Source organism: Ammospiza nelsoni, chromosome 18, assembly GCF_027579445.1.
Source record: "Ammospiza nelsoni isolate bAmmNel1 chromosome 18, bAmmNel1.pri, whole genome shotgun sequence".
Lineage (NCBI taxonomy): Eukaryota > Metazoa > Chordata > Aves > Passeriformes > Passerellidae > Ammospiza > Ammospiza nelsoni.
In genome coordinates, this window is record NC_080650.1 from 12,493,444 (window position 1) to 12,518,064 (window position 24,621).

The 24,621-nt window shown below is 54.9% G+C and overlaps 1 protein-coding gene across 4 annotated transcripts in view; it reads left to right on the plus strand.

Annotated features, from left to right (window-relative positions):
• NF2 (NF2, moesin-ezrin-radixin like (MERLIN) tumor suppressor) overlaps positions 1-21,651 on the plus strand; it is a 47,879-nt gene extending 26,228 nt beyond the window's left edge. Inside the window, exons 11-17 of one of the 4 annotated variants that reach the window (XM_059485248.1) lie at positions 2,481-2,603; positions 2,957-3,174; positions 3,781-3,886; positions 8,810-8,940; positions 11,126-11,285; positions 12,887-12,931; positions 20,323-21,651. In XM_059485248.1, the coding sequence (XP_059341231.1) occupies positions 2,481-2,603; positions 2,957-3,174; positions 3,781-3,886; positions 8,810-8,940; positions 11,126-11,285; positions 12,887-12,922 (774 nt within the window). In that variant the 3' untranslated portion in view covers positions 12,923-12,931; positions 20,323-21,651. The remainder of the gene's footprint in view (positions 1-2,480; positions 2,604-2,956; positions 3,175-3,780; positions 3,887-8,809; positions 8,941-11,125; positions 11,286-12,886; positions 12,932-20,322) is intronic. The other 3 variants (XM_059485249.1, XM_059485246.1, XM_059485247.1) reach the window with 3 other exon arrangements.
• Positions 21,652-24,621: the final 2,970 nt, after the last annotated feature.

Consider the following 24,621-nt stretch of genomic DNA (forward strand, 5'->3'; position numbering starts at 1 on the left):
CTACTCACTGAAACCCACACAGCTAATCTGAGCACTGGTGCTCGGAATATAAATGGCCCCTTTGGCAGGGAAGCCACTAGAGAGGAGGAGAAGCCAGAGCAGTCACTGCACCCAGCAGGGGCTTGTGCTCATGGGTCTGGGTGTTACTGGGTTTGAGTGTAGCCACAGAGGTGCTTGTGTGGGGTGGAGGTGCTCAGCTGGCCTGGAAATGGGACATGGTTTGTCCTTCAGGCACCTCTCTCAATCCTTGTGTGATGCTGAGGTGCTCAGCCAGGCTGAAGGTAGGACATATCTTGTTCTTCAGGCACCTCTCTCAATCCTTGTGTGATGCTGAGGTGCTCAGCCAGGCTGAAGGTAGGACATATCTTGTTCTTCAGGCACCTCTTGGTGTTTGTGTTGTGCTGAGGTGCTCAGCCAGCCTGGAAATGGGATGTGTCTTGTCCTTCATGTACCTCCCAAGGTGCTTGTGTGGTGCTGAGGTGCTCAGCTGGGCTGGAGGTGGGATGTGACTTGTCCTTCAGGCACCTCCTGAGGCAGTTTTCCTTCATGTAGCTCGTGGAGTAGCAGGAGAGGTCTGGACTTGAGTCGCTACAAGCTCCACTGGGGAAGAGGGACTTTGTGCTTCCCACAGGGATTCCTCTGGCCAGTGAGGAGTTGGCACTGTAGAACCATTGAGGTTGGAAAAGCACTCTAAGGCCTCCAACTATCAACCCTTCACCACTGTGTTCCCTCAGCCACGTCCTTAGTGGAGCAGAAGGTCCTTGGAAGGAGCAGCATGGTGTCCAAGTGCTGACAGCCTCAGGAATGGGTGGTCAGGCATTGGGGTGGGCTGCCCAGGGAAGTGGTGAAGTCACCATCCCTGGAGGAGTTCAGAAGTGCATGTGGCACTCAAGGATATGGCTTTGTGGAGTACACAGTGGTGCTGGGATAATGCTTGTGCTTGGGCTCAGAGGGCTTTTCCAACCTGAACAATTCCATGAATCTTTAAGTTTTACAATGTGTGAGTTTTGATGTGTTTGGATGACACCACACCCAAGATCCTGTGCTTGTTTGGCTGCTGGAAGAGATGAGGGCTCTGGGAGGGAGCAGCAGCTTATGGCTCCAGTGAGCTCCCAATTCCAGAGCACTTGGGCTCCATGGGAGAGGTCAGGCTCCTGTGTGGGCTGGCTGCCCTGTCCTGAGCAAGCCACTGTGCTGTCTGCCCTGCTCCCTACTCCCCAGAATCCACAGTCATTTACTGGTTTCAAATAGTCCTTTTAGATCAGGAATTCTTGTTAATGGGAGTCCTGAGCGGGATGCAGATCATAATGATAATTAATGAGGGGAACCTTTAATGGAAGGAAGCAGAACGGTTGGAACAGTGGGCGTCCCGCTTTCAGAGCACAGCTGGTGTCCAAGGAGTAGAGAAATGTGGCTTGTCTCACTTCCTTCCCTTATTAAACCCAGCAGGTCTCCTGTCCTGGCTGCAGCGTGGATATTTATAATGCCCCATCCCTGTGGGACTGGAGGAATTAAACTCAGTGTGTTAATTAGCCCAATGGCTCCCTTGGGCTCTTGGCTAGTGAAGAGGCAGTCCCTGGGCACAACAATCCTCTCAGCATCTTCTGGGAAGAGCTGGCAGGTCCTAATGGCTTGAATCTTCTCCTCCTGGAGAAGCATTGCTGTACCCTGCAAACAGAGAGGGTTTGTTTTATCCAGAAATTGCCAGAGGTGGTTGCACTCTGTGTGACCTCCCTCTGAAGGAATGGAAGTGAAGGTTCCAGGATGCTGGGTTGGATATCTGATCAAAAGGAGCAGCTATCCTTGTCCTTCAGCCTCCTGCCATGTGCTTCACTGTTTGGGAGATGCCCTCAGACTGTCCTTAAGCCCAGCCCTGCTGTAGGAAACTCCAGAGAGTTAAGCTGGAGATCTTGAGACCCACTTGCCCTGGTCTGGCCTGTGACTCAGCCTAGGAGGGCGCTGTCTGGGGACATTGTCACCTGCAGGCAGCTCCTGTGGCCATGCTGTGAGTGACAGCCTGAGCAGAGGATGGGAATTGTCTCAGGACGGGCACTTAGCAAGGGAGCATCAAACAGGCTGCCAGGGCAGGGGTGGAATCACCATCCCTGAAAGGGTTAAAAGAACATGTGGATGTGGCACTTGGGGACATAGGTTAGGTGTGGCCTTGGCTGTGCTAAGAGAACAGCTGGACTTGATGATCTTGGAGGTCATTTCCAACCTAAGTGATGCCATGATTCTGTTTTTTGGTCAGGTCACCCCAGTCCAGGGATGTTCCCATTGTCACTAAGCAGAGAGGAGGCAGCAGTGCTCTGACCTCACCTGGGACTCTTTCTCATCCATGGAAAACCTTCCTCATGTGTTTTCTTCTCCTCACTTTCCCCAATCCCTTTTTCCTGACCTCACCTGTGACTCTTTCTCATCCATGGAAAACCTTCCTCATGTGTGTTTTTCTCCTCAATTTCACCAATCCCTTTTCCCAGATGGAGCGACAGTGCCTGGCACGAGAGAAGCAAATGAGAGAAGATGCTGAGAGGACCAGGGATGAGCTGGAGAGGAGGCTGATGCAGCTGAAGGAGGAGGCAACCATGGCCAACGAGGCTCTGGTAGGTCCCTGGGAGGCCATTTCCCAAGCACTGCAGCTGCTCCTCACTCTTTCCACTGCAGAAGCGTTTTTGTAAGTGCTCTATGACTGCCCTAACTCCCAAACTGCTGCCAGTGGCCAGTGAGCAGCAGGCTGGATGGAGCCATTTCATCCTGCTGGGCTGCTTGGGAGGAGCACAAAGAGGATGATTTGGGACAGAGCCTGGGCACATCCCAGCCTTGGCGGCTTTCAGGGAAGGGAGGGATTCTGTGGAGCGTGTCGGAGGCAGCAGCTCGGGGCCCTGCTCCAGGGGCTGTGGGCACATTTGGGGACACATTGGCTGTGCTTAATGGCTTTGTGTCCTGCAATTGTCAGATGAGGTCGGAGGAGACGGCGGATCTGCTGGCGGAGAAGGCGCAGATCACGGAGGAGGAGGCCAAGCTGCTGGCTCAGAAGGCGGCCGAGGCCGAGCAGGAGATGCAGCGCATCAAGGCCACGGCCATCCGCACCGAGGAGGAGAAGAGGCTGATGGAGCAGAAGGTGCTGGAGGCAGAGATGTTGGCACTGAAAATGGCCGAGGAGTCAGAGAGGAGGTCAGAGGGTACAACCTTGCAGCTGCTTCTGCTTTGCTTCCCATCCCCTTCAAGTTATCCCTCTGAGTTAATCCTCCCTCAGCTTCCCACGTGTGTTCAACAGCAAATGGCTCTTTGGCCCAGATGGTTTCCCTCTCCAAAAGCCAGCTCTGCTTTTGGGGGCTTTCTGCAACCCTCCCCTGCTTTCCCCAATGTTAATAACACCTGGGAGTTGTTCTTCCTCTGGATGGTAGCTCTAAATTCCCTTTTTTCTCCTTACTCCTTTACTTATCTCTCAGTTGTTCAATTCTCCTTTCCAGCCATGAGGTCTGTTCCAGGTTAGCCTTGAGCAGAGACTTTGCTCTTTGTTAAAACTGGTGTTTCCATCCTCCTGATACCCAAGCCCAGGTCCCATGGTGAATGTGGCAATGAGCAAGTAAAAGATCAGCCTTGTTTCCTTCCAGCTGATTACTCCTCTCTGTCTGAGAGCCTGCTGGCTGTCAGCCCTTCTGCTCGGATGAACTCAGCCCTTCTCTGTCTCTTCTTGCCTATTCCACACTGTGATCCTGCTTCTCCATCCTCTCATTGCTGCAGCCTGACATTTGCTGTTCCTGTTGGTCCTTGCAGGGCAAAGGAGGCTGATCAGCTCAAGCAGGACCTGCAGGAGGCTCGCGAGTCGGAGCGCAGAGCCAAGCAGAAGCTCCTGGAGATCACCAGCAAGTCTTCCTACACAGTAAGAGAGATCTGTGTTGTAATTCCCAGTTCCCTGCCCTCCTGTGTAGCCTGGAGGAGCCTCCTTCTCCATCCCAATCATGGAGGGGGCTGAGCTGTCTCTTGGCTGCTCAGAAATCCTGAGCAGTGCTTGCCCTTTTCATCCCTGTATCTCATCCAGCACAACTTCACTATGCTCTTTTTTTTTTCCACCCACCTCTTGCTACGAGAGCAAAGGAGCTGCTGGTGAAATTAAAGCAGCAAATTTTAAACCAATTTAGCAGCCGTGTCAGAGGCACTTTGCCAGCACGTGTGGAGTGCACCAGCTTAGCCATAACCTTTAAAATAGGGTTAAATATACCCTTATTCTTGTTAGGTGGGATAAACACTGTTCAGAACCTGGGAATTCATTCTTTGGGCATAAACTGGACCTTCATGTGCTGGAAAAAAACTAACTTGAAGGGAGATTATTCCATAATTGTCCATTAAGAGGATTTCACACCTTCCTCTGAAGCATCTGCTCCCTGTTCCTGCTGGGCACTGAAAAGCCAGACTGGATGACCAATGCTCTGACTTGTCTAGCAGTTCTTTTCCTCTGCTTCCCTAATTGTGCCTGCAAACCCTATCAGGTGCCTCCAGCCCTGCAGCTCACACCTGTTCCTTCCTGGCCTGGGGGAAGGGGAGCAGCATCAGGAATAGGCTTGAGTGGGAGTTATGGACAGGCCAGCACCGTGCTTTGAATTTGTACCTGCAGGCTCCTTCCCCCTTTGTCTGGAAACTTTATAGGAGCAGATTGGAGAGGGGTTAAGATGGAGCAACTTTTCATCCCAATTCCCTGGAGTTCACTGCAAGAATATTTGGAAGCTGTTAAAAATAACAGTGATGGAAAATAATCAGGTGCTCTCAGCTCTGGGACACTCAGTCAAGTGAGTGCTGGATAAAGCCCAGCTTTGGAGTGCTCCTTCTTTTACAAGTCACTGGAATTCTGGGATGCACCAGCTCCTCAATTCTGGCTTTGACTTGTGCACAGGGACACACTTGTCCTCGTTGAACAGTGTGGGATTTGGGCAGCCCTTGCACACCCTGTTCCCTCATGTTTTCATGTCCATCCTTAGTGAAACCAGCAGAGCCCAGCTCGAAGCCCTTGTGCTGAAATCCCTGCACAGGGGAGCAGCTGGGTGGCTCTGCTCTCTGTTCCTGAGGAATTAGAGCCTCATTAGGGGAATGTTGTGGGATTGCATGGAGCTCAGCTCCACCCCTCCAGCTGCATCTGATGCCTGGAGGCAGAGCTGCTGCTTCCAGACACACGGGGCTGTGTCCTCTGCCTTCCCTAAAGAGCCCTGGCCTTCCAGACACACTGCCAGTGCCTGCTGGGAAGGGAAATGCTTTTTTCCTCCCCATTTTGGTGGCAGGGTCTCCTCATGCAGGTGCTGTTCCTCCTGCCCCTCTCCCTGCCCTGGGATGAGGTCTGTGCTGCACTCACTCCCTGGCTGCTGTTTTCAAGGTCAGAAGGAGGCTGGTGTGCCCAGCATGTCCATATCCAGGTGAAAACACCTTGCTGGGCTCTTCCATCCTCTGTTACACTTCCCTGGATTGCCAGCACATGGGAGGACCCTGTTTTGAAAGCTGTTTTTGGAGACTTGAGTTCCTCAGGTCTGATGAGCAGTGCAGGATTCCAATTTTTCTCCTCCTGAATGGGTGTGTAACATTGGGCTTGTTCTTTTCCATGGTCCCAGAGTTGTGCTCTCGTCCCCTGACACTGGGAACTCAGCAGGACTTCACAGGAGCAAGAGAGGAAGGAGGGATTGGATGGATGTAGAATCATGTAGGTTGGAAAAAATGATTCAGAGATGGAGTCCAATCCCTGACCTAACTCTGTGCTGCAGAAAAGGCTAAAGAGACAGTTAAATATCTGTATATTTCAACTTTCCAATCTCAAATCCTGGCTCTTTAAAGCTTGTTTCAGTGTCTTTTTAGTCCTTGAAGCCCAGGCTGCTTTTATGATGTCACTGGTAGGTGATGCATGAGAAGTGAGATGTGGATGTGAGTCTCAGGGCTTGGAGAACGACTCATTCCTTACGGACTTGGCTGCAAATCTCTGCCTCCCTCAGTGCCCTTCAGGTGCCAGCTAAAGGCAGCCACCTCCTCTCTGATCCTGTGGGAGCTGGAAGTGCCTGCTTTGGGCTTGCCCAAAATAAAGGCAGTGGCAGCACCAGGAGGAGCTTTGCCTGCAGGGGAACCCTCCTGACCTGCTCTGGATCCTCCCTGTCTCTGTATTCCAGAGGGATCCAAGGGATGCTGCTGCTGCTGTGCTGCTTTCCTCCTAACAGCAGGAAACTGCTGGAGTGCAGAAGCAGGGCTCTGCAGTTTGTTCCAGGTCAGGGAACACATATGGAAAAAGCTCCCTGTCCCTTTTATCACCCCCATGGTCATGGATTAGAGATAACAGCACCTGCTGAGAGAGCTGCCCAGGATTGTTGCTAATGGCAGGGAATCTGCAACAGGAATTCTGTCCCTCTGCACCTGCACAGCTGCCTCCAGATCTGGGGTCCCAGCACAGGAGGAACCTGGAGCTGCTGGAGCCAGTCCAGAGGAGGCACCAGAGATGCTGCAAGGGCTGGAGCCAGGCTGGGAGAGCTGGGGGTGCTCACCTGGAGAGGAGAAGGCTCCAGGGAGAGCTCAGAGCCCCTTGCAGGGCCTGAAGGGGCTCCAGGAGAGCAGGAGAGGGACTGGGGACAAGGGATGGAGGGACAGGACACAGGGAATGGCTCCCAGTGCCAGAGGGCAGGGATGGGTGGGGATATTGGGAATTGGGAATTGTTCCCTGTGAGGGTGGGCAGGCCCTGGCACAGGGTGCCCATCCTGGATCCCTGGCAGTGCCCAAGGCCAGGCTGGACACTGGGGCTGGGAGCACCCTTGGATGTGGAAGGTGTCCCTGCCATGGCAGGGGTGGCACAGGATGAGCTTTAAGCTCCCTTCCCACCCAAACCGTTCCATGATTCTGTTAAATGCTTTGTTCCAAATATCAATCCTGTACCTTTGAGAGCCCTGAATCTGCTCACTCTTTGCTTTTTCCATACTCTTCCTCACTCCTGCCGCTCTCTGACTTCTCCACCAATTTTTTCCTTGCTCCATGGCAGAGCAGTGCCGAGGGAAGAGAGGGAAGCAGTGGCTGTAGCAATCCTGATGAATTGGCTCAGGCCTTAATGGCTGCAGCAACTGAAATTCCTGCTCAACTCTTACTGCTGCTGTTGGGAGTTTTAAAAACAAAAACCAACAAAGCTTGTACTGAAAAAAAAAAACAAGCTAAAGGTTGTTTGAAGGCCAGTGGGCTGGCTTGGATGCTCCTGGCTCCCCTGTGCTGCAGGGACAGGAGAACCTCACGTGGGAAGGGCTTTGGGAACGCCTGTGTGCCTTACAGGGAAGGGACTTGAATGTCAATGGGATGCAAGTATTTAAATCAGTTAAGTGCTTTGGCAGACCTGTCCCCTTTCCTTCGAGACTGGAATTGAGGTACTGAGCTGTCCCTTCCAGCGCCTGCTCCAGAATTAATGTGGCTTTGTTCCGTGCTGGCAGCAAAGGGGGAGGAAGGAGTTGGGTTTCCTTGTCAGGTGGGTCTTAACTCACCTGCAAGGCTCCAGCCAGGCCGAGTGCAGTTTGAGGCACCTCCTTGTTTACGCTTGTACGAGGTGTTTGTGTTCCAGCTTTGCTGCTCCATGAAATGTTGTCCCTCTCAGATTTGTCCGAGCTGGGAAGGAGCCCTGGCTGTTTGTGAATTCCAGGCTGGTGTTGAGGGAAGAGGCAGGTTATTGTGCAGAGTAAATCTGTCACCCCAGTGCTTGCAGGTCTTGCTGAAGAGGAGCTGGCTGAAAACAGTGCTTGGAGTACCCCAAATAGGAGAAAGAAAGAGCCAATGGAAGCTCAAACTCTCATTTGTTAGAACAGGTACCCAGCAGTGCCATTCCAGGTTTGGGCACTTTGTTTTCCTTACAGGAATCCCTAAAAGCAAGAAGGAGCATCCAGGAGGGAGGTGGGGGATGCCAGGCTGGATTTCTCAGACCCCAGAGCAGGGCTGAGCAGGCTGGCAGAGTTGTGACTCAGCCCCATCTGATGCTGCTGTGCCACCCTTGACGTGTGCCCTGTTTGCCACCTCATCCAGCGTGCTGCAGGAGCAGAGCCATGACTCCAGCAGGCTTTTCCTCTCCTCCTAATGAGCCCATTTGTTAGAGGTGGGACAGAATTTTTGACTGAGAGGAAGAAGGGTCATTTTTAAGGAGAAGATAAAATCTAAGGGCCTGGCAGTGTGTGTCACTGGGGGATAGCAAAGCATTTTGCAGGAAGAAGAAAGTCCCAAATCCTTGCTCAGGTGTTGCAGGAGTGATTTGCTGTGTTATCTCCGTTTCCAGCTGAATCTAGAAGTGGTTTCTAAACCTTTGGAGCTGTAAATTACTGAGAGATAAAAATGTGTCAGTGCATTTCCATGGACCTTGCTGGAATGGCATCCTTGGGGTCACATTGGTCTTTGCTCAGGCTTTGGGGAGCTGTGGAGTGCAGGACTCTGCTGTCACACAGGGTCTTGCATTGTCCCTGTTCACAGCTTGAACTTTATAAACCTGAATGAATGTTAAATAGCAGGCAGATGACTCCCAAGAGGCAGCTTAAAGTGACACAGCAGTGATAAAGCCTTGATTTTACCAAGTCTTGTCAATAGATTTTGAAGGCAGGTGGTGTTTTGCCTCCTCTTTTAGGACTGCAAAGAATCCTGGAGGAGCAATGGCTTTGGACTGAGGAGCACATTGGGAATGGAGCAAGGAGATGTCCAGGCTGATCTTGTGCTCAGGACTCTGGGCTCAAGTGTTGCTCTGATTTTATGTCAGTATTGCAGAACATTGGCTGTAGTGACCCTTGTGTGGCCCAGATTGATTAACTCGTGCTCTCTCCTCAGCAGTCCATGAACTCAAGTACCACAGCACTGCCCACTGACCTGCCAAGCTACAACCTCATCAGTGAGAGCCTCTCCTTCGACTTCAAGGATACAGACATGAAGAGGCTGTCCATGGAAATCGAGAAGGAGAAGTATGTGGCACACATCCAATCCAGGCTGGGCTGGGATTTATGCTGGACATGAGCCAGGTGTGCCCAGAGGCCAAGGACAGCTGGGCTGTGTCACCCTGGGGTGGCAGCAGGAGCAGGGCAGTGCCCGTGCCCTGAGCTGGCACTGCTGGGGCACCTCCAGGGCTGGGGCAGCTCTGGGACCCTCCTGACAGGAGAGACCTGGAGGGGCTGGAGCGTGTCCAGGGCAGGGAACGGAGCTGGGAAGGGGCTGGAGCCCCAGGAGAGGCTGAGGGAGCTGGGCAGGGGCTCAGCCTGGAGCAAAGGAGGCTCAGGGGGCCCTTGTGGCTCTGCACAGCTCCTGACAGGAGGGGACAGCCGGGGGGGTCGGGCTGTGCTCCAGGGAACAGGGACAGGAGCAGAGGGAACAGCAGGGCAGGCTCAGGGTGGATTTTGGGATAATTTCTTCCTGGAAATTATCTTCCTGTCCAGCCCTGGCACAGCTGTCCAGAGCAGGGTTGGAGTCCCCATCCCTGGAGGGATTTAACACCCATGTGGATGTGGCACTTGGTGATATGGGGCAGTGGTGGCCTTGGCAGTGCTGGGGAATGGTTGGACTTGTTAACCTCAGAGGGCTTTTCCAACCTGAACAGTTCTGGGCTTGTCCTGGCTGAGCCTTTCCCTGGTGGGGACCTGGTGTCACCAACCTGCTCCCAGGTGAGCTCAGGGCCCTGCTCCAGGCAGTTCCTCTCCCTGTGGGAATCCTGGCCCTGCTCAGGCTGGCACTGCCCGCGGTGCTGGAAAGAGTTAACAGCAGGCTGAGTGCTGGAGGCCTGAGCTTGAGGCTTTTCAGGTGTCCAGGGACCCTGGTGATAGCTGGGGTGTGTTAAGGTCCTGCTCTAGGGCTTTAACCCCTTTTCCTTGGCATTTGTGTCACGTTCCTGGATAAAAAGTGTTCGCCAGCAAGTTTGGATGTGATTATGAGCTTTGATCTTGTGTTTTCCTGAGGGTGTAAGTGTAGCCTTCGAAATTACCAATTGAGCAAAAATCAAAGCAGATCAGATTTTAATCTCTGTAGTAATGATGTGCTTTGTTCATCGATTGGGTCATAGATCAAAGCCACAATGGCTCTGTCATCCTGCTCTGGCCAAAACTTCCTGAGGCTGCCCTGACACCCCTGGATCCCAGAGGCTGCTTTGCTCTGCCTCTGCTCAGTGCCCTTTCCTGTGTATGAAATCACAGACCTGGAGACAGATTAAGAACTTCTAAAAACTTTTCCCAAAGCCAGAAGGAAAAAGATAGAAGCTGAAAATAACAGGATAATTCCTGGTTCTGTACCCAGGTTGCTATCTAGGTCATCCTGCTCTCCTGAGCAGGGAGAGCTGCCTCTGCCAAATGCTGAAAGCAATAGGATGCTTTTTCTGTCTTCTCTGGGGCTGTTCTGTTTCTGTGGGTGCTGGGATAAACCTCTCTACAAATTTTGGCACTGGAAAGGGTTCCTGTTACCCTGCTGGCCCTCTGACCTGGCTCAGGGGGTTAATCATAGCTACAAAACTCATGGGGTGATTTTTCCAGTTGATTTTTCTTTGTGGAAGGCAGTTCAGGACGAGTCCTGGGAATGCTGGCTTTGGGGGTTGGTTTTTTCCCTTTCTTGCTTTTTTTTTTTTTTGGGAGACTTTCTCTGTGCCAGGGGTGCTCTGTGTCTACAAGATCCCTGATATTTTGGGGACAGCACTTGCTCCCACACAGTTCATGAGCTGAATCCCTCTAAAACACAACAAGTCACTACATCAGGGTCCTTCTTCATGGAAAGATTTGTGGATTTGGGTTGTGGAGCAGCTTTGGGGAGGGGTGCAGGGGTGTAGAGCTCTCCTGAGTAGCTGCTTAAACCACTGTGTGGTGTAAACCTCTGTCAGCTTCACTTGCAAATGGGAGACTTAAAAATACCACCCAGCTTGGGTTTAATTTTGTATAATAATAATATAACTTACACTTTTATTGCTGGGTTGGCTGTCTGGGTCCCCTTTAATAAGGAACAAATAATTGCTCTGAGTAGCTCACTGTGTGCTATAAACTGATATCATCAGTTCCACACGCTAAAAATAATGAAGAAAAGCTGTTTCTGTTATAATTCTGTTATCAGGTGTCACATCAGCAGGTGCAGCTGGTCAGTGCTAACCCAGGGCTGTTCTGTGTGTGTGTGTTTTAGGGTGGAGTACATGGAGAGGAGCAAGCACCTGCAGGAGCAGCTCAATGAGCTGAAGACAGAAATTGAGGCACTGAAGCTCAAGGAGAGGGAGACAGCTCTGGATATTTTGCACAACGAGAACTCCAGCCGGGGCAACAGCAAGCACAACACTATTAAAAAGGTATCAGAAGGCCCCAGTTTGTATCCCCCCTGATGAAACTCTTTAAAAAGAACCCTAAAATCTTCCTGCTTTTGGTAATAAAATTGTTGGATCTAGGCTTTCTTCCCCAGCTGCTTAGCTTTGATCGGAGAATTGCAGCTTCTGGTGGTCCTGGTGTCCTGACCCAGCCTGGTCTCTCCAGGGCTGTGGGAAGGAATGTGAGGGTCTCCAGGGCTGAAGGTCTTTCTGAACCTTAAAAGCTGTACAAGGATGTTGTTGGAAGGGCTCTGCATCCCCAGTGAACAGGAAAAGCCCTCCCTGCCTATTGCAGCTGTTCTGTATGAACACTGAACTTGTCTGGTGAATAATGAGGGCAGAAATACTCCTGGCATAGGAGCTCTCAGTGGAAAAAGCCAAAAGCTCTTCCTCGCTTTTAATCTCTCTAGAGAAACCTGTAGTGCAGCTTCAGTCACTAACAGCAAAGCCTTTGCTGGCAGGGGGTGTGAGACCTCTACTCCCTGAAGCCACCTGCCTCCTGCAGTGGGGCTGACCTGAGGAACTTCAGCCAAAAATTGAGCCAAAAATCTTCTACATCCCATCTTCTTCCTTTGCCTCAGTGCTGGTCTCTGTAACGAGGGGCTGGAGGCACATCCATGATGGGTTTGGATGGTGGTGGTCAGCCCCACTCACCTGCAAAGGCTTTTTCCCTGCAAAGGCTTTTCCTGGCTGGCTTTCTGCTGGCAGCTGTCCTCGGGAAGGACTTGGAAATCCAGGCTGTGGTAACAACTGCAGGCTTGAAAAACAAATTCTGCTCTCTTTACTACTCCCAGCCAAAAGTTATGTCTGAAAGGATTTGGAAATATCAGTTCTTGCCGACTTTGGTGGCTGGGAGTTTGTGATCACTGAATTGGGGCAGGAAAATGAATCTAGCGGGGCTCACTCGCCAGTTTCCCCGTACTGGCCTGGAGCTATTCAGGTTCCTGTCACACTAGAGCAGAGAAAATAAAAATCTTCACAACCCCTTTTGTCATTGTAGAATCTGGAGGCGTTTCTGCTCCCAGTAGGTTTGGGAAGGATTTGTCTCTGTGTTCCAAGCCCTTGGTTTAAACAAAAACTGCTAAATTTTCACTTCTGACAGAGAGGAGTTCATAGAGAGCTGATGGTCCCATTTGTCTCCCTTAAAGAGGGTGGCTGGGCCATCATTACCGTGTCTGTCAGGGCTTGTCACAGTGCTGTCACTTTGCCTCCTTTGAAGATGGAGTCTTGTCCTGTCCCCTCCCTTCCGGAGGCAGCGGGGGCTGCCCGGCTGCTGCATCTCAGCACGGAGCAAAGGTTCCCAAATAATAGACTATTAGTGGAGACATCAGAGGGAAATTACAGCCTGCTCTGCTCAGGGAGGTCAGCAGGGCTTTTGTCTTAGCTGTAGTGAAGGCAAGGAAACATAGGGCACTGGGAATGGGATATCAGTGCAGCAATACTTCAATGGCACCAACCCTCTGCCTCACCTGGAAGCTGCTGGTTGCTCCAGGCAAGCCCTAAGATCCCACAGATCCCCTACCCTCGTATCACACACACGGGGATTATTGTTATTATTTGTTGTTCGTTTTATTTTGCTGGTTTAGCCTCAAGCCCAGGGCAGAAGACCTATCTGCATTTGAGAATTCCAAGTAGGTTATTCCAAGGTACTCTGCCTGGGGTGCTGGGGTCTGGCTGTGGCACTAACCCGTGCATGAGCTTGCCTGCACTCCAGCGGCGCCGGCTGCCCGTGGTCACCCATCCAGCCTGGCTCTCCCTCCCTCAGGAGCACCCCCAAGCTCTCTGCACTTGTTCCTACACCTGATCCTCCGTGCTGGGAAGCTTTCTTGGCAGAAATTGTGCTGGCAACCTCAGAGGGGGTGTTCAGGTAGAGGCACTTTAATAATTCAGCGCGCCTGTTTTTGCGCCGGTGGTTGGGAATCTATCGGAGGTGCAGGGCAGCCTTTGAAGATTCCTTTAATGAAGTAAACCAGCACCTTCCCCCCCTTGTTTGTTGCAGAAAGAAATTCAGGATGTTAAAAAAAATACCCCAAACAAACAGCTAAACCCAATAATCTCTGCTTCCAACGCTGTCAAAACGGGCTAAAAATGCACAGCTCCGTCTCGGAGCCGAGCAGCACGAGGATGCTCTGCCTGTTGTAGAAGCATCCCAGGAAGGTAAAGCAGAGGATTGAGGACAACTGGTGTCTGCAGGTGGCTCTGTGCCAGGGGAAGGTCACCAGCACACCTGGGGACAGGAGTTGTCCTTCTCCCTGCACTGCCTCTGCCTGTCCTTCACCACCTCCTGCCCAGGGGGTCCTGCACTGTTAGTGCCACATCTCTTATTCCTGGAGCCTGCTTTCCTCCAAGGATTTGCCCTCAATCTGCAGGCTGGATGTGCTGAGCATCCACTCTCTCCTTCGGGAGGATGGGTTTGGGGAAGCTTTCCTGCTCTGCCCTGGGGCAAAGTTCTTGCACAGCCACAGGGTTTTGGGAGCTTGGAGTCGGTGGCACTCAGGGGAGTACTGGGACACCACACTCAGATGGCAGAACTGGTGGGAAATGCTTTTGGAAAAGATAGAGCAATTCCCCAGCACCTCTGGAGCTCAGGAGCAGAGGCAGGAGATTGTTTTACCCAGGAGAACTCAGCACAAGGCTGTGCTGTACTTCACTGCATCCGCCATTCCAGGGGCTGTAAATCCCTGGAGTTTGGGGTTTGTGCCAGCTCTGAGGAGCTGCAGGTGTTCCCAAAACAGGCTGCTCTCATTGTTAAACAGTTCCATGGGGAAGAGGCTAAAAGGGGTGACCCTGCAGGTCTGGGCCACCTTGGGGGAGGTGTTGGATATCTCAGACAGACTGGCTGTGAATGAAATGCATTATCCCATCCCACCTGCCTTGAAGAGCTCTGTGAAATCTGGGGTGAAATCCGCTTGTGGCCGCAGCACAAGGAGGTGAAATGAAGCCCTGGCAGTTTGTGGGAAGACTCTTCCAGCAGCTGGGAGAGCTGCAGTGCCCAGGAGGAGCCCCCATAATTAAAGCATCTGCACAGCGAGCGCTGCAGTGTGACCTCTGGGGTTTGGCGCCTGCCTTTGAAGGTGCCTGCGAAGTTTTTCATGTTTAATTACGTGGTTAACATGCTAATCCCTTTTTATGAGCTCTGTGAGCACAGCACAGACACCTCATCTGGAAGCTGCTCTCCCTTCTCCGTAGCTCCCTGCCGTGGGCTGGTGCTGTGGCTCCAGCTGGCTCCAATTCAGCAGGGTTTGTCACTTAGTCTGTGGTAAAGGGTGAAAAACCCACTTCTTCCTCATCTCCTCCGCTGCAGGAAAGCTCCCAGGACAGGCTGCTAAAACACAATCAGGTCTTTGATTCCACTTGCTTTCTTCTTGCACAGTCATGCTTATTTACTGGGATTTAAGCCCTTTGAAGTATCCAGGCAAGGAGCAAATCTCCACGCCTGTTCCCAGACAAGCAGCTTTGTGCTTGAGCCTCTGGTCCTTCCACAGGCAGCCTCAGCCTCTCCTGCCAGGCTCTCACGTGGCTGAGAGCAGCTTCTCCAGGGCTTGAGCTCCATCCCAGAGCATCACTTTTGGGGCCCTGGGGATCCTGCTGGCTCCTTTCCTGGCTCTGATCCTGGATGCAGTGCTGTGTTGTCCTTGGCTTGGATAATGATCATTGTGGAGACACTTGGAGATCTGAGCTGGGGTGTTCAGGCTGGAGAAGAGAAGTCTCCAGGGGGACCTTAGAGCCCCTCCTAGTGCCTAAAGGAGAGCTGGAGAGGGACTGGAGACAAGGGATGGAGAGACAGGACACAGGGAATGGGTCCCACTGCCAGAGGGCAGGGATGGATGGGATATTGGTGAGGAATTCTTCCCTGTAAGCACAGATTGAAGCTGTGGCTGCCCCTGGATCCCTGGAAATGTCCAAGGCCAGGTTGGATGGGGCTTCTCACTGCCAGAGGGCAGGGATGGATGGGATATTGGGCAGGAATTGTTCCCTGGCAGGGTGGGCAGGCCCTGGCACAGGGTGCCCAGAGCAGCTGTGGCTGCCCCTGGATCCCTGGATGTGTCCAAGGCCAAGTTGCACACTGGGGCTGGGAGCAGCCTGGTATAATCTAAGGTGTCCCTACCCATAGCAGGGAGTGGGACTGGATGAGTTTTAAGGTCCCCTTTGGATTTAGCCAGTGAACCGTTCCCAGCTGAAAGCACAGAAGGGTGAGTGGGGCAGAGCCAGAGGGATTTCTGCAGCCTTGCCTTCCCTCCTGCCACCTTTGGGATTGGCTGTGGTGTGTCCTTGTGAGGACACTGGTGGCTGGTGATGGCACTGCTGCCTGAGTGTCTCATCATGCAGACAGCATGTGCCACCCCCACATGTCACAAGGCTCCTTCATCATCTGGACAGGTGGAAGGATTTGGGGAGGCTGGCACTGGGGCAGATGCTTTCTCTATTTTCCACCTGCACCAGTTGAGCAGTGTGCTAGGGATCAATGAAATGTGTCCCTTGAGGACTTCACAATTCCTGTGGGGTCCCTGTCACCTCCTGGCCGCTTCCTTCCTCATCTCACCCTTCTGGAGGTGCAGATTCCCTGGATCAGGTCTGTTCTGCCCCAGTAGATTGCTGGGAGAAGGAGGATGTGCCCCTTGCAGAGAGCAGGGACCAGCACAAGGAATGCTCTGGGCAGGACAAAAGGAAAGAGCCTGGTGGGACAGAGCTGCCATCCTTCCCTGTGCATGGGGGACAGGGATGAGGCTCCTCAGTCTCCTGCAGGGCTGTGTAACCCAACCCCAGCTGGAAGGGGAAGACAGAACAGGCACACCACCAGCAAGGGACTTCCCAGGAGCAGCAGCACCAGCATTTCCCATTTCCTTGAGAGCTGTGAAGTTGGAAAGGATGAGTGAGGCTGCCAGCTTCTCACTCAGCCTGGCACCTGGCTGGGTGCAGGTGGGAGCCAGGAGACACCCAGTGGGCAGAGCAGCTCTGGGAACACATTTTCCAAATGCAGAAGGAGACAGAGGCTCATCCCACGTGGCTCTTGCCCACACACCCCCACGTGTGCTAGACCACATCCCTTCCAGGCTCCTTTTCCTCCTGGTTCTCCTCGGAGCTGGGAAGTGAAACTCCCAGGCAGTTAAACTGGGACACAGCAGCCTCTTTTCCTTGTTTACAAGGAGCAAGAGGAAAGTAGGAAACGTCAGGCCTATCAGCTATTTCTGTGGCAGCCTTTGAAAAGCGTTTCCTTCACATGGAGCGTCATCTTCTCCTTTCAAATGGGCTCATCAAAGCGTCGGGGGCTGGGGGACAGTTGTGCTCGGGAGAGAATAAACGGCAGCGTGGGAGGCAGAGAGGAGAGGGAGGGAAATGGGAAGAATCACAGGAAAACAGGCTTTGGGTTCAAAAGTAACATAGTGGGAATTGAGAGGTCCACCTGGCCGGTGGGGCCGGGGAGTGGGCAGGGATGGGGACAGTGGGGAGTAAAGAGGATTTAGTGTGTGGAGCACTGGGTGGTGATTAGCAAGGACTGTAGATCTTCCCAGCAGCAGGAAAACATCTTGGCATCACACAGGGTGAGGGTGGCACAGATGCCCCTCTTCTCCAGCCTGGCCATACTGCAGGGTAAACAAGGAAACAGCAAGGAAATGAGACATCTTAGACCTCTCCCTGCCGGGGGAAACCAGGGGGCAGTTGGTGTGAGTCGCAGCCCCTCCCTGTTGCCCCACTCTGGGGGCTCACAGGAGCCTTGGGGGTTTCCCTGGGTTGGGTTTGCTGTGCCTGCAGTTATTGGGTTACCTGCTCCAAACTGCCTGTGCCTACCAAGCACTTACTGGGCTGCTTTGGTTTGTTTGTGTTGCCTAAATCAAATCAGCCCAGCAGCCCTGGGGAGCAGCAGGCTCAGAGGAGCCCCAGTGCAGGAATGCAGGGAGCAGGACTCTTCCCTCTCTCCCCTTCCTGAGATCTTGATTCATTCTGAGCTCAGGCCGCTTAATTGCGCTGCCTCTCTCTCCCTCTAAATTTTCCTTGATGGCTCTGGTAGAGCATGGGGAGCCCACCCTCCCTCCTGCAGGAAGGAGATTATCATAATACTGCTTGTAAATCAATTTTTTTTTTCCTTTTCTCCGCACTGACGAGGATGTAACTCCCTCTTAATCACCCTGCACAGCGTTACGCTACGGGGAGGGATATTTATTTCTGCTCGCCTGGCCAGAAGGGGATGTGGAGACTGCAGAGAGATTTTGGAGGTATTGGAGGCTTCCCCCCCAACAGATGATGGAGAGGCCAGCACAGGGTGGTGCTCTCCCCTTTGCTTTCACATCCCAGTGCAGAAAAGAAAGGAAGAGCAGTTGAGGGAGTGGGGTTTCCCTGCAGAGAGCCCCCTGTGCCCACCGGCTCCCAAGGCACCTCCTGGGATGAGTCAGGATGGCCCCAGAGCTCCCCCAATGCATCCCTGGGACTGGTGTGTGTGGTGCTCCCAAGGATAGCCCTGCCTGTGCTCCACAGTGAGGCAAACAGCAACAGAAGAAGCAAAAAGGGCTGAGGGGAGTTTTCCCTCCTGGCATGGGCAGTGGAGAGTCAGGTGCAGTGAGGAGCAGCCCTGGTTTCCTCTCGGGTGGTTCTGGAGTAGTCAGATGTGAGGAGGCAGCTGCCTGGAGCTGCTGGGCAGCCCTGATCCTGGTCCTGGTCCTCACTGGAAGGGATCTTAAAACTTCTCCTGTCCCACCCCTGCTATGGGCAGGGACACCTTCCACTGTCCCAGGTTGCTCCAAGCCCCGTCCTTGGGCACTGCCAGGGATCCAGGGGCACCCCAGCTGCTCTGGACACCCTGCCAGGAGGAATCCCTGTGGTGTTTGCCTTTCAGGTGGCAAAATCTGGGCACTGCTGGGAGCCAGTGACCCACAGGGCACAGCAGCCCTCTTGGGAACTCTGTGCTCCCTCCTCTCCATGGGGTCCCATCTCCTCCAGACCCACTTTTGCTCTGACTCCCTGTATGGCTGCTTTTCCCATGCCTCACATTCCCTGGATGGGTTAAAAAGGTTCCACTGAGGCTCTCTAGGAGCCTTTGGATGTTGTGGATGAAAGCAGAGGAGCAGGGCTGCATCTCTCCCTGCCTCCTGTGCCTGTGCTGGATGCTCCAGAGCTCTGCCTCCTCCTGCTTCCAAACCTCCAGCCTGAGGCAGGCACAGATTTGGGCTCAGGCCATCCTTGGGGGTACCCCAGGACCCCCAAAACACGTGGGGGGTTAATGGAGAGCAGTGTGCAGCTACAGGCAGAGAGCCAGGCTTGGAACAGTTGGATTCCTTGGTAAGCCTGAGGGGAACATCCTTCTGCTCCATCAGCAGCTGCAGCTTTGCCAGGGTGATCCACAGGGAACTCCCTTCACTGTGCTGGGAGAGAGGGAGCTCCTGTGGGCTGGGGGGGTGCCAGGCTCTGGTTCCCCAGCCAGGCTGCAAAGGGGATGGATTTGGAGGCACAGCCTTGGGAAGGAGCTGGATGGCAGGTAGATCATGGAATCATGGAATGGTTTGTGTTGGGGGGGTCCTTCAAGCTCATCTTAATGCACCCCCTGCCATGGCAGGGACACCTCCCACTGTCCCAGTGTCCAGCCTGGCCTTGGGCACTGCCAGGGATCCAGGATGGGCACCCTGTGCCAGGGCCTGCCCACCCTGCCAGGGAACAATTCCCAATTCCCAATATCCCATCCAGCCCTGCCCTCTGGCACTGGGAGCCATTCCCCCTTACCCCGTTGCTCCAGGCCTTGTCCCAAGTCCTTCTCCAGCTGTTTTGGACCCTTTAGGCCCTGGAACACTTCCAGGAACGGGGTTCCTGTCAGGTGGCCCCAGCAGTGGGTCTGGCAGCAGCCTGGGGCTCTCTGCTCCTTTTTATTGTCCCTCTCCAGCCTTAGAGAGGAAAAACACTGCCTGTGTCACACAGAATCCCTGTCCCACCTCACCCACCTTCCAGCCAGCTCTGGAGGGGATGCTGAGGAGGAGCAGAGCCAGCCCTGGCCCAGAAGCTGCTGCCAAAAAAGATTATTAAGCCCCTGTAGAAATTTCCTCTGCAATACAGATTATTTTTTCTGACTGGCATTAGAGCTGAGAGGGAATTACTGAGGAAGAGCCATGGGGGAGAAGCAGGGACGGGGGGGAAAGCGCCTGACTGCTCCATTGAGGGGTTTAACTCACTGAAAGGTGATCCCAGGGCTCCTGTTCCAGCAAAACCGGCATTCCCAGGAAGGCACCGTGCTTAATCCAGCTGAAACAGAGCCCTGGCAATTAGCCCGTGCTCTGGCAAACTCCTGGTGATCCAGCAGCTGCTGGAAGGTGGCGCTTGTGCTGCTGCACTCCATTGGGTGGCTGCCTGTAAATCCTGGGATTTCTTCCCCACCACTGAGGATTCTTTTATCCTCTTTGGCCCCTCAGCAAGCAGGCTCAGGGTGCTCCGTGGGGTGTTGTTTGTGGGATGGATGTGGAAGGGATTCCAAGGGTTCCCAAGGGTTCCCGAGGGTTTCTGGGTCCTGCAGAGCCTGCAAGGACAGCCCTGGCAGTGAGGGCTCTCCAGCTCTGTCCTGTGGCAGGGTGGATGGAGTGGGGTGGGGTGAGATCCCAGGGGGGCTGCATGGACCACACGTGGTGGGATGGGGCTGGATGCGAGCATGGAGAGGATGGGCCCTGTTTGGGGACAGAGGGGACACGTGTCTGGTGGCTGTTGGAGTAGTGGGTTCTCCCTCAGCTCACTGAGGTGTTTCTCCTCCAGCTTCCCAAGACCCCTCTATGTCCTCCTTGTCAGGGGCCCCAGCACTGGCTCCTTGGATCAGCCTCCCCTGTATTCCAATCCTGGAAGCCTCAGCCGTGCCAGTGACCTTGATGGAATCTCTGTCCCCGCTTTCCCTCGGGCTGTGCTTGCTGTGGTGGGGGCTGCACGACCCCCGGCTTCTGCACCCCCGGGTTTCCACATTCCCGGTGTTTCCCGAGGGATCCGGGCACAGCTCCCTGCTGGGAGCGCTGTGCGAGCTGGGGCTGCCCCCTGATCCTGCTCTGCTCTCTTGCAGCTCACCCTGCAGAGCACCAAGTCCCGGGTGGCGTTCTTCGAGGAGCTCTAGGGAGGAACCGCTGGCACCGCAGCTGCTCCGCCCGCCGGGCCCCGACCGGAGCCGGCATCGCCCCGGAGCCGCCGCCGCTCCAGCCCCGTGTGCACACCCGCGCCTCGGGGCCGGCTGCCCACGGACTCTGTGATGGTCTCTAGCTTTGCAGCCGTTCATCCTCCTCCTGACACTTTGTTTTCCTGGGTTTTCCAGCTTTTAGTCCTTATTTTTCTAGCATTGCTTCCAGGCTCGGCCCTCCAGGCTTTTCCCTGGAGCCGGGGTCGGGGCTGTGGCCGTGCCTGCCCACCCTGGCAGCCAGCAGAGAGTGTGCCCGAGGGTCTCCCTGGGAGGGGTGGGCACCCCTCGGGGTTGGCTTCTCTGGGCTCTGGAGCTCGGTGTGCCAGCCCAGAGCCCCCGGTGCCGGTCTGGAATCCCTCGGGCCGGCCCTGGAACTCCCGGTGCCGGTGTGGAATCCCTCGGGCCGGCTCCGGAGCCCCCGGTGCCGGTGTGGAATCCCTCGGGCCGGCCCCGGAGCCCCGCACGGAGCCGGGAGCTCCATTAGGATCCCGAGCATGTTCCAGTGGAGTGCTGTAAATCAGGAACGCCGCGCTGGGGCGGGAGAGGAGCAGGGAGCGGGAGGAGAGGGACCTGGGGCTGGGGGGATGCTGGGCTGCTCCCCTGGGGAGAGGAGGTGGGAGGAAGGGCTCCTCCTCCTCCTCCTCCCTGCTGGGAGCAGGGAGCGGGAGAACAGCTAGTGCCAACCAAATGAAACCTTACTGTTCCTGCAAACTGTGACAAACCCGGGCGGCTCCAGGCTGGGGGATCCCGGGGCTCCGGGCCGGGCTCTCCCGGGGTGTCCCAGCCCCTCGGATCCCCCGGGAGTGCCGCTGTCCCGGGCTGGGCCCGGGCTGCCTGTCCCGCCTGTCCCATCGCGGGTGCCTTGCTCTGACCCCCCATGGGGGGAACAGGGATTCCTTGACCTTCCCTTCCTGTCTCCGTCCCAAACCCTGGGCCCCTCCCGGCTGGAATCCTCTTCCAGAGCCGGTGCTGCCCCGGGGATCCCTCACATCCCCTCGGGACCCCCAATTCCTCCTCCCCACAGCCCCCCAGAGGCTCAGTGTGGAGTAACCCCCATCCCACCGCTGTTTATTTAACCCCGGATCATTCCCCGCACGTGGCTGCAGCTCGGATGGCTGTGGCCTGGCACAGCCGCTTTCCCATTCCCTGGACTGTTGTACTCCGAAGGAATAACTGTTTTCTCCTGTTTTAATAAAAATTCACAGCACTACGAGGGGAGCCGAGGCTTCTTTGCTGTTCTTTTTTTCTTCGGGAAAGCTGCTGGGAGCGCGGCTGCCGCAGTTGGCGGTGCCGGGATTAACGGGAGGCGCAGCTGCAGTGCCGGGATCCCTCCGGGGCTCCCGCGGCACCGGGAGCGCTCCAGGCCCCGCTGGCCCCGCTCCCTCGGGGCTCTTTGTGCCCCTCCGTGAGGGAAAAAGGGTTTGGGGTGCCCAGAGGGGCTGCTCGCCCTCCCTGATCCCGTCCTGCCTGCAATAAATAAAGGATGTGCTGCATTGACCTCAATTTTCTAATTAATCACGGATGGAACCGGCCCAGCCCAGCGAGCCCCGAGCCCCGGGGCTGTTCCCGCCCGGGGGATTCGCTTTTCCTTCGCCCTCCGGCAGCACAACCCGGGGCGTTCACGGAGCTCTCACCAGGGCTCGGCCCGCGGGTGGGCTGCGGGATTTTTTCTGTTTTTTGCTGTTTTAAGCAGGGCTGAGGGGTGGGTGGGGTTTGTTTTGGCACGGGGATGGCGGTGGGATACCCAGGGGGGTTTGGGGAGGCTGAAGGCACCTGGGGAGGGATGGGCAGGGTGACCTGGCTTCCCACATCCCTCCAGTGACAGGAATTCAACTGGTGTGTCACCTGCACCGCCTGCAGCCTGAAATGGATCCAGAGATTTACCCAGCACAGAGCAGGGGGATAAACTGGGAATGCACAGGAGATGGATGGGATGGGATGGGATGGGATGGGATGGGATGGGATGGGATGGGATGGGATGGATGCACTGGGATGGATGTGCTGGAATGTGCAGGGATGGATGCAGAGGGATGGATGTGCTGGAATGGGAGGTGCAGGGATGAGATTGGATGAGCAGGGATGGATTTGTAGGGATGTGGATGTGGATGGATGTGCAGGGATGGATGAGCAGGGATGGATTTGTAGGGATGGATGCACTGAGGATGCACTGGGGGGAGCCAGGGATGGATCCATGGATCCCCCTCTGGCACAGGGGTCCCTGTTTCTCCCATGGGCTCTGCACAAAGCCTTGAACACTCCAGCCCAGCCCTGCACACTCCCAGCCTTGCACACTCCAGCCGTGCACACTCCCAGCCTTGCACTCTCAGGGTTTTGCACTCTCAGGGTTTTGCACACCCCCAGTGTTGCCTCTCCCCCTCCCAGCCCGGAGCCTCCTCCCTGCCCGCCCTCCCTGGCACATCCCAGACCGTTTCTCTCCTGCCAAAGGAAGTTTCACCCTGATTTTTTCCCTTTTTAGCAAACTGAGCTCAACAGGAGCTGTGGGTGTGGGTTGGTGTGAGCTGCCTTTGCTCGAGGAGAAGAAACCACCAAAAAGCCTTTGTCAGGTACCTCTCCCAGCCCCTTCCCCAGCCATGGGTTCCTGAGGAAGGAAATTGGGGATTTGGCCAATCCCAGGCAGCCACTGAGTGCTTTGGCAGCAGCTCTTCACTTTGGGCTCCCAAAGTCTCCTCAACTCACATTATTGCACTTCCAAACCATTGAATACTCTCAAAAATAGGATAAAATGTCAAGAGTTGGGGATGAAAGGGACGGAGGGGACACAGGGTGACCTGTGGGTGGCAAGTTCCAGAGTCAGCAGCCCTGGAGGGGCACCAGGGAGCTGGTTCAGAGCCCACCCAAAACATGCACAGCTGGGCCAGCGACTCCTTCAGGAAAAGAGCTGAGAATGGGCAGAGGGGATGGATGGGGAAACTGAGGCAGGGGTGGCTCTGGCCTGGCTGTGCAGCCCAGGGGCTGCTGCTCTGTCCCTCTGCATCCTGGGGGGCCTTGGGGGACAAGGGAGGGGTCACTGTGGGGACAGGGGGACACAGGGACACAGGGGGACACAGGGACACAGGCAGGGCTGGGGGCTCCTGTTCGTGTTAGGGGTGTGTGCATGAGGGAAGCGTGTGAGCACGAGGGCACAGTGTGGCACGGTGGCACCCAGCCATGGGCAGGACAGGCTGGAGCTGGGGGGACCAGGGCACCCCAGGGCTGCAGGTGGCTCTGCAGGGTCACACTGTGCCCACCCCATCCCGGTGGGAATTGGGGGAGCAGCCCAAGGGACACCCCAGCCCTGCCCACAGGCACCTCAGGGTGCTCAGGGCACCCACAGCTCCGGGCAGCTGAGGAGGTAAAACGCTGATCCCAGGCGTCACAGCCAGCTGGATCCTGCTCTTTTCCTGAGGACATGGGGACCTCATTCCCTCTTGGCTGCCAGCTGCCAGCCTGGTGCTGTCCCTGCCATGCCCATCCATCCATCCATCATCCATCCATCATCCATCCATCCATCCATCCATCCATCCATCCATTCATCCATCCATCCATCCATCCATCCATCCATCCATTCATCCATCCATCCATCATCCATCCATCCATCCATCTATCCATCCATCCCTCCATCCATCCCTCCATCCATCCATCCATCCATCCATCCATCCATCCATCCATCCATCATCCATCCATCCATCCATCATCCATCCATCATCCATCCCTCCATCCATCCATCCATCCATCCATCCATCCATCATCCATCCATCATCCATCCCTCCATCCATCCATCCATCCATCCATCCATCCATCCATCCATCATCCATCCATCCATCCATCCATCCATCATCCATTCATCCATCCATCCATCCATCCATCCATCCATCCATCCATCCATCCATCATCCATCCATCCATCCATCCATCATCCATCCAGATGTTGTGTAACCAAATGGATGTGGAGCTGCTCTGGCTGCCAGCGAGCAGAGGGTGAATCCCTGGAGCTGAGTGTGAGGTTTTGGGTGAGGTGTGACGGGTGTGGGATCATGTTGGGCTGCAGGACCAGGCAGGGGCTGCCATTCCTGCCCTGGGGTCAGTTCTGGAGCAGGAATGATGGAATCCCACTGCCATCACCCTTCTGGCCACAGGGACACTGGGCATTGTCCCAGCCCTGCAGGGATGTCCCTGCCGCCCCTTTCTG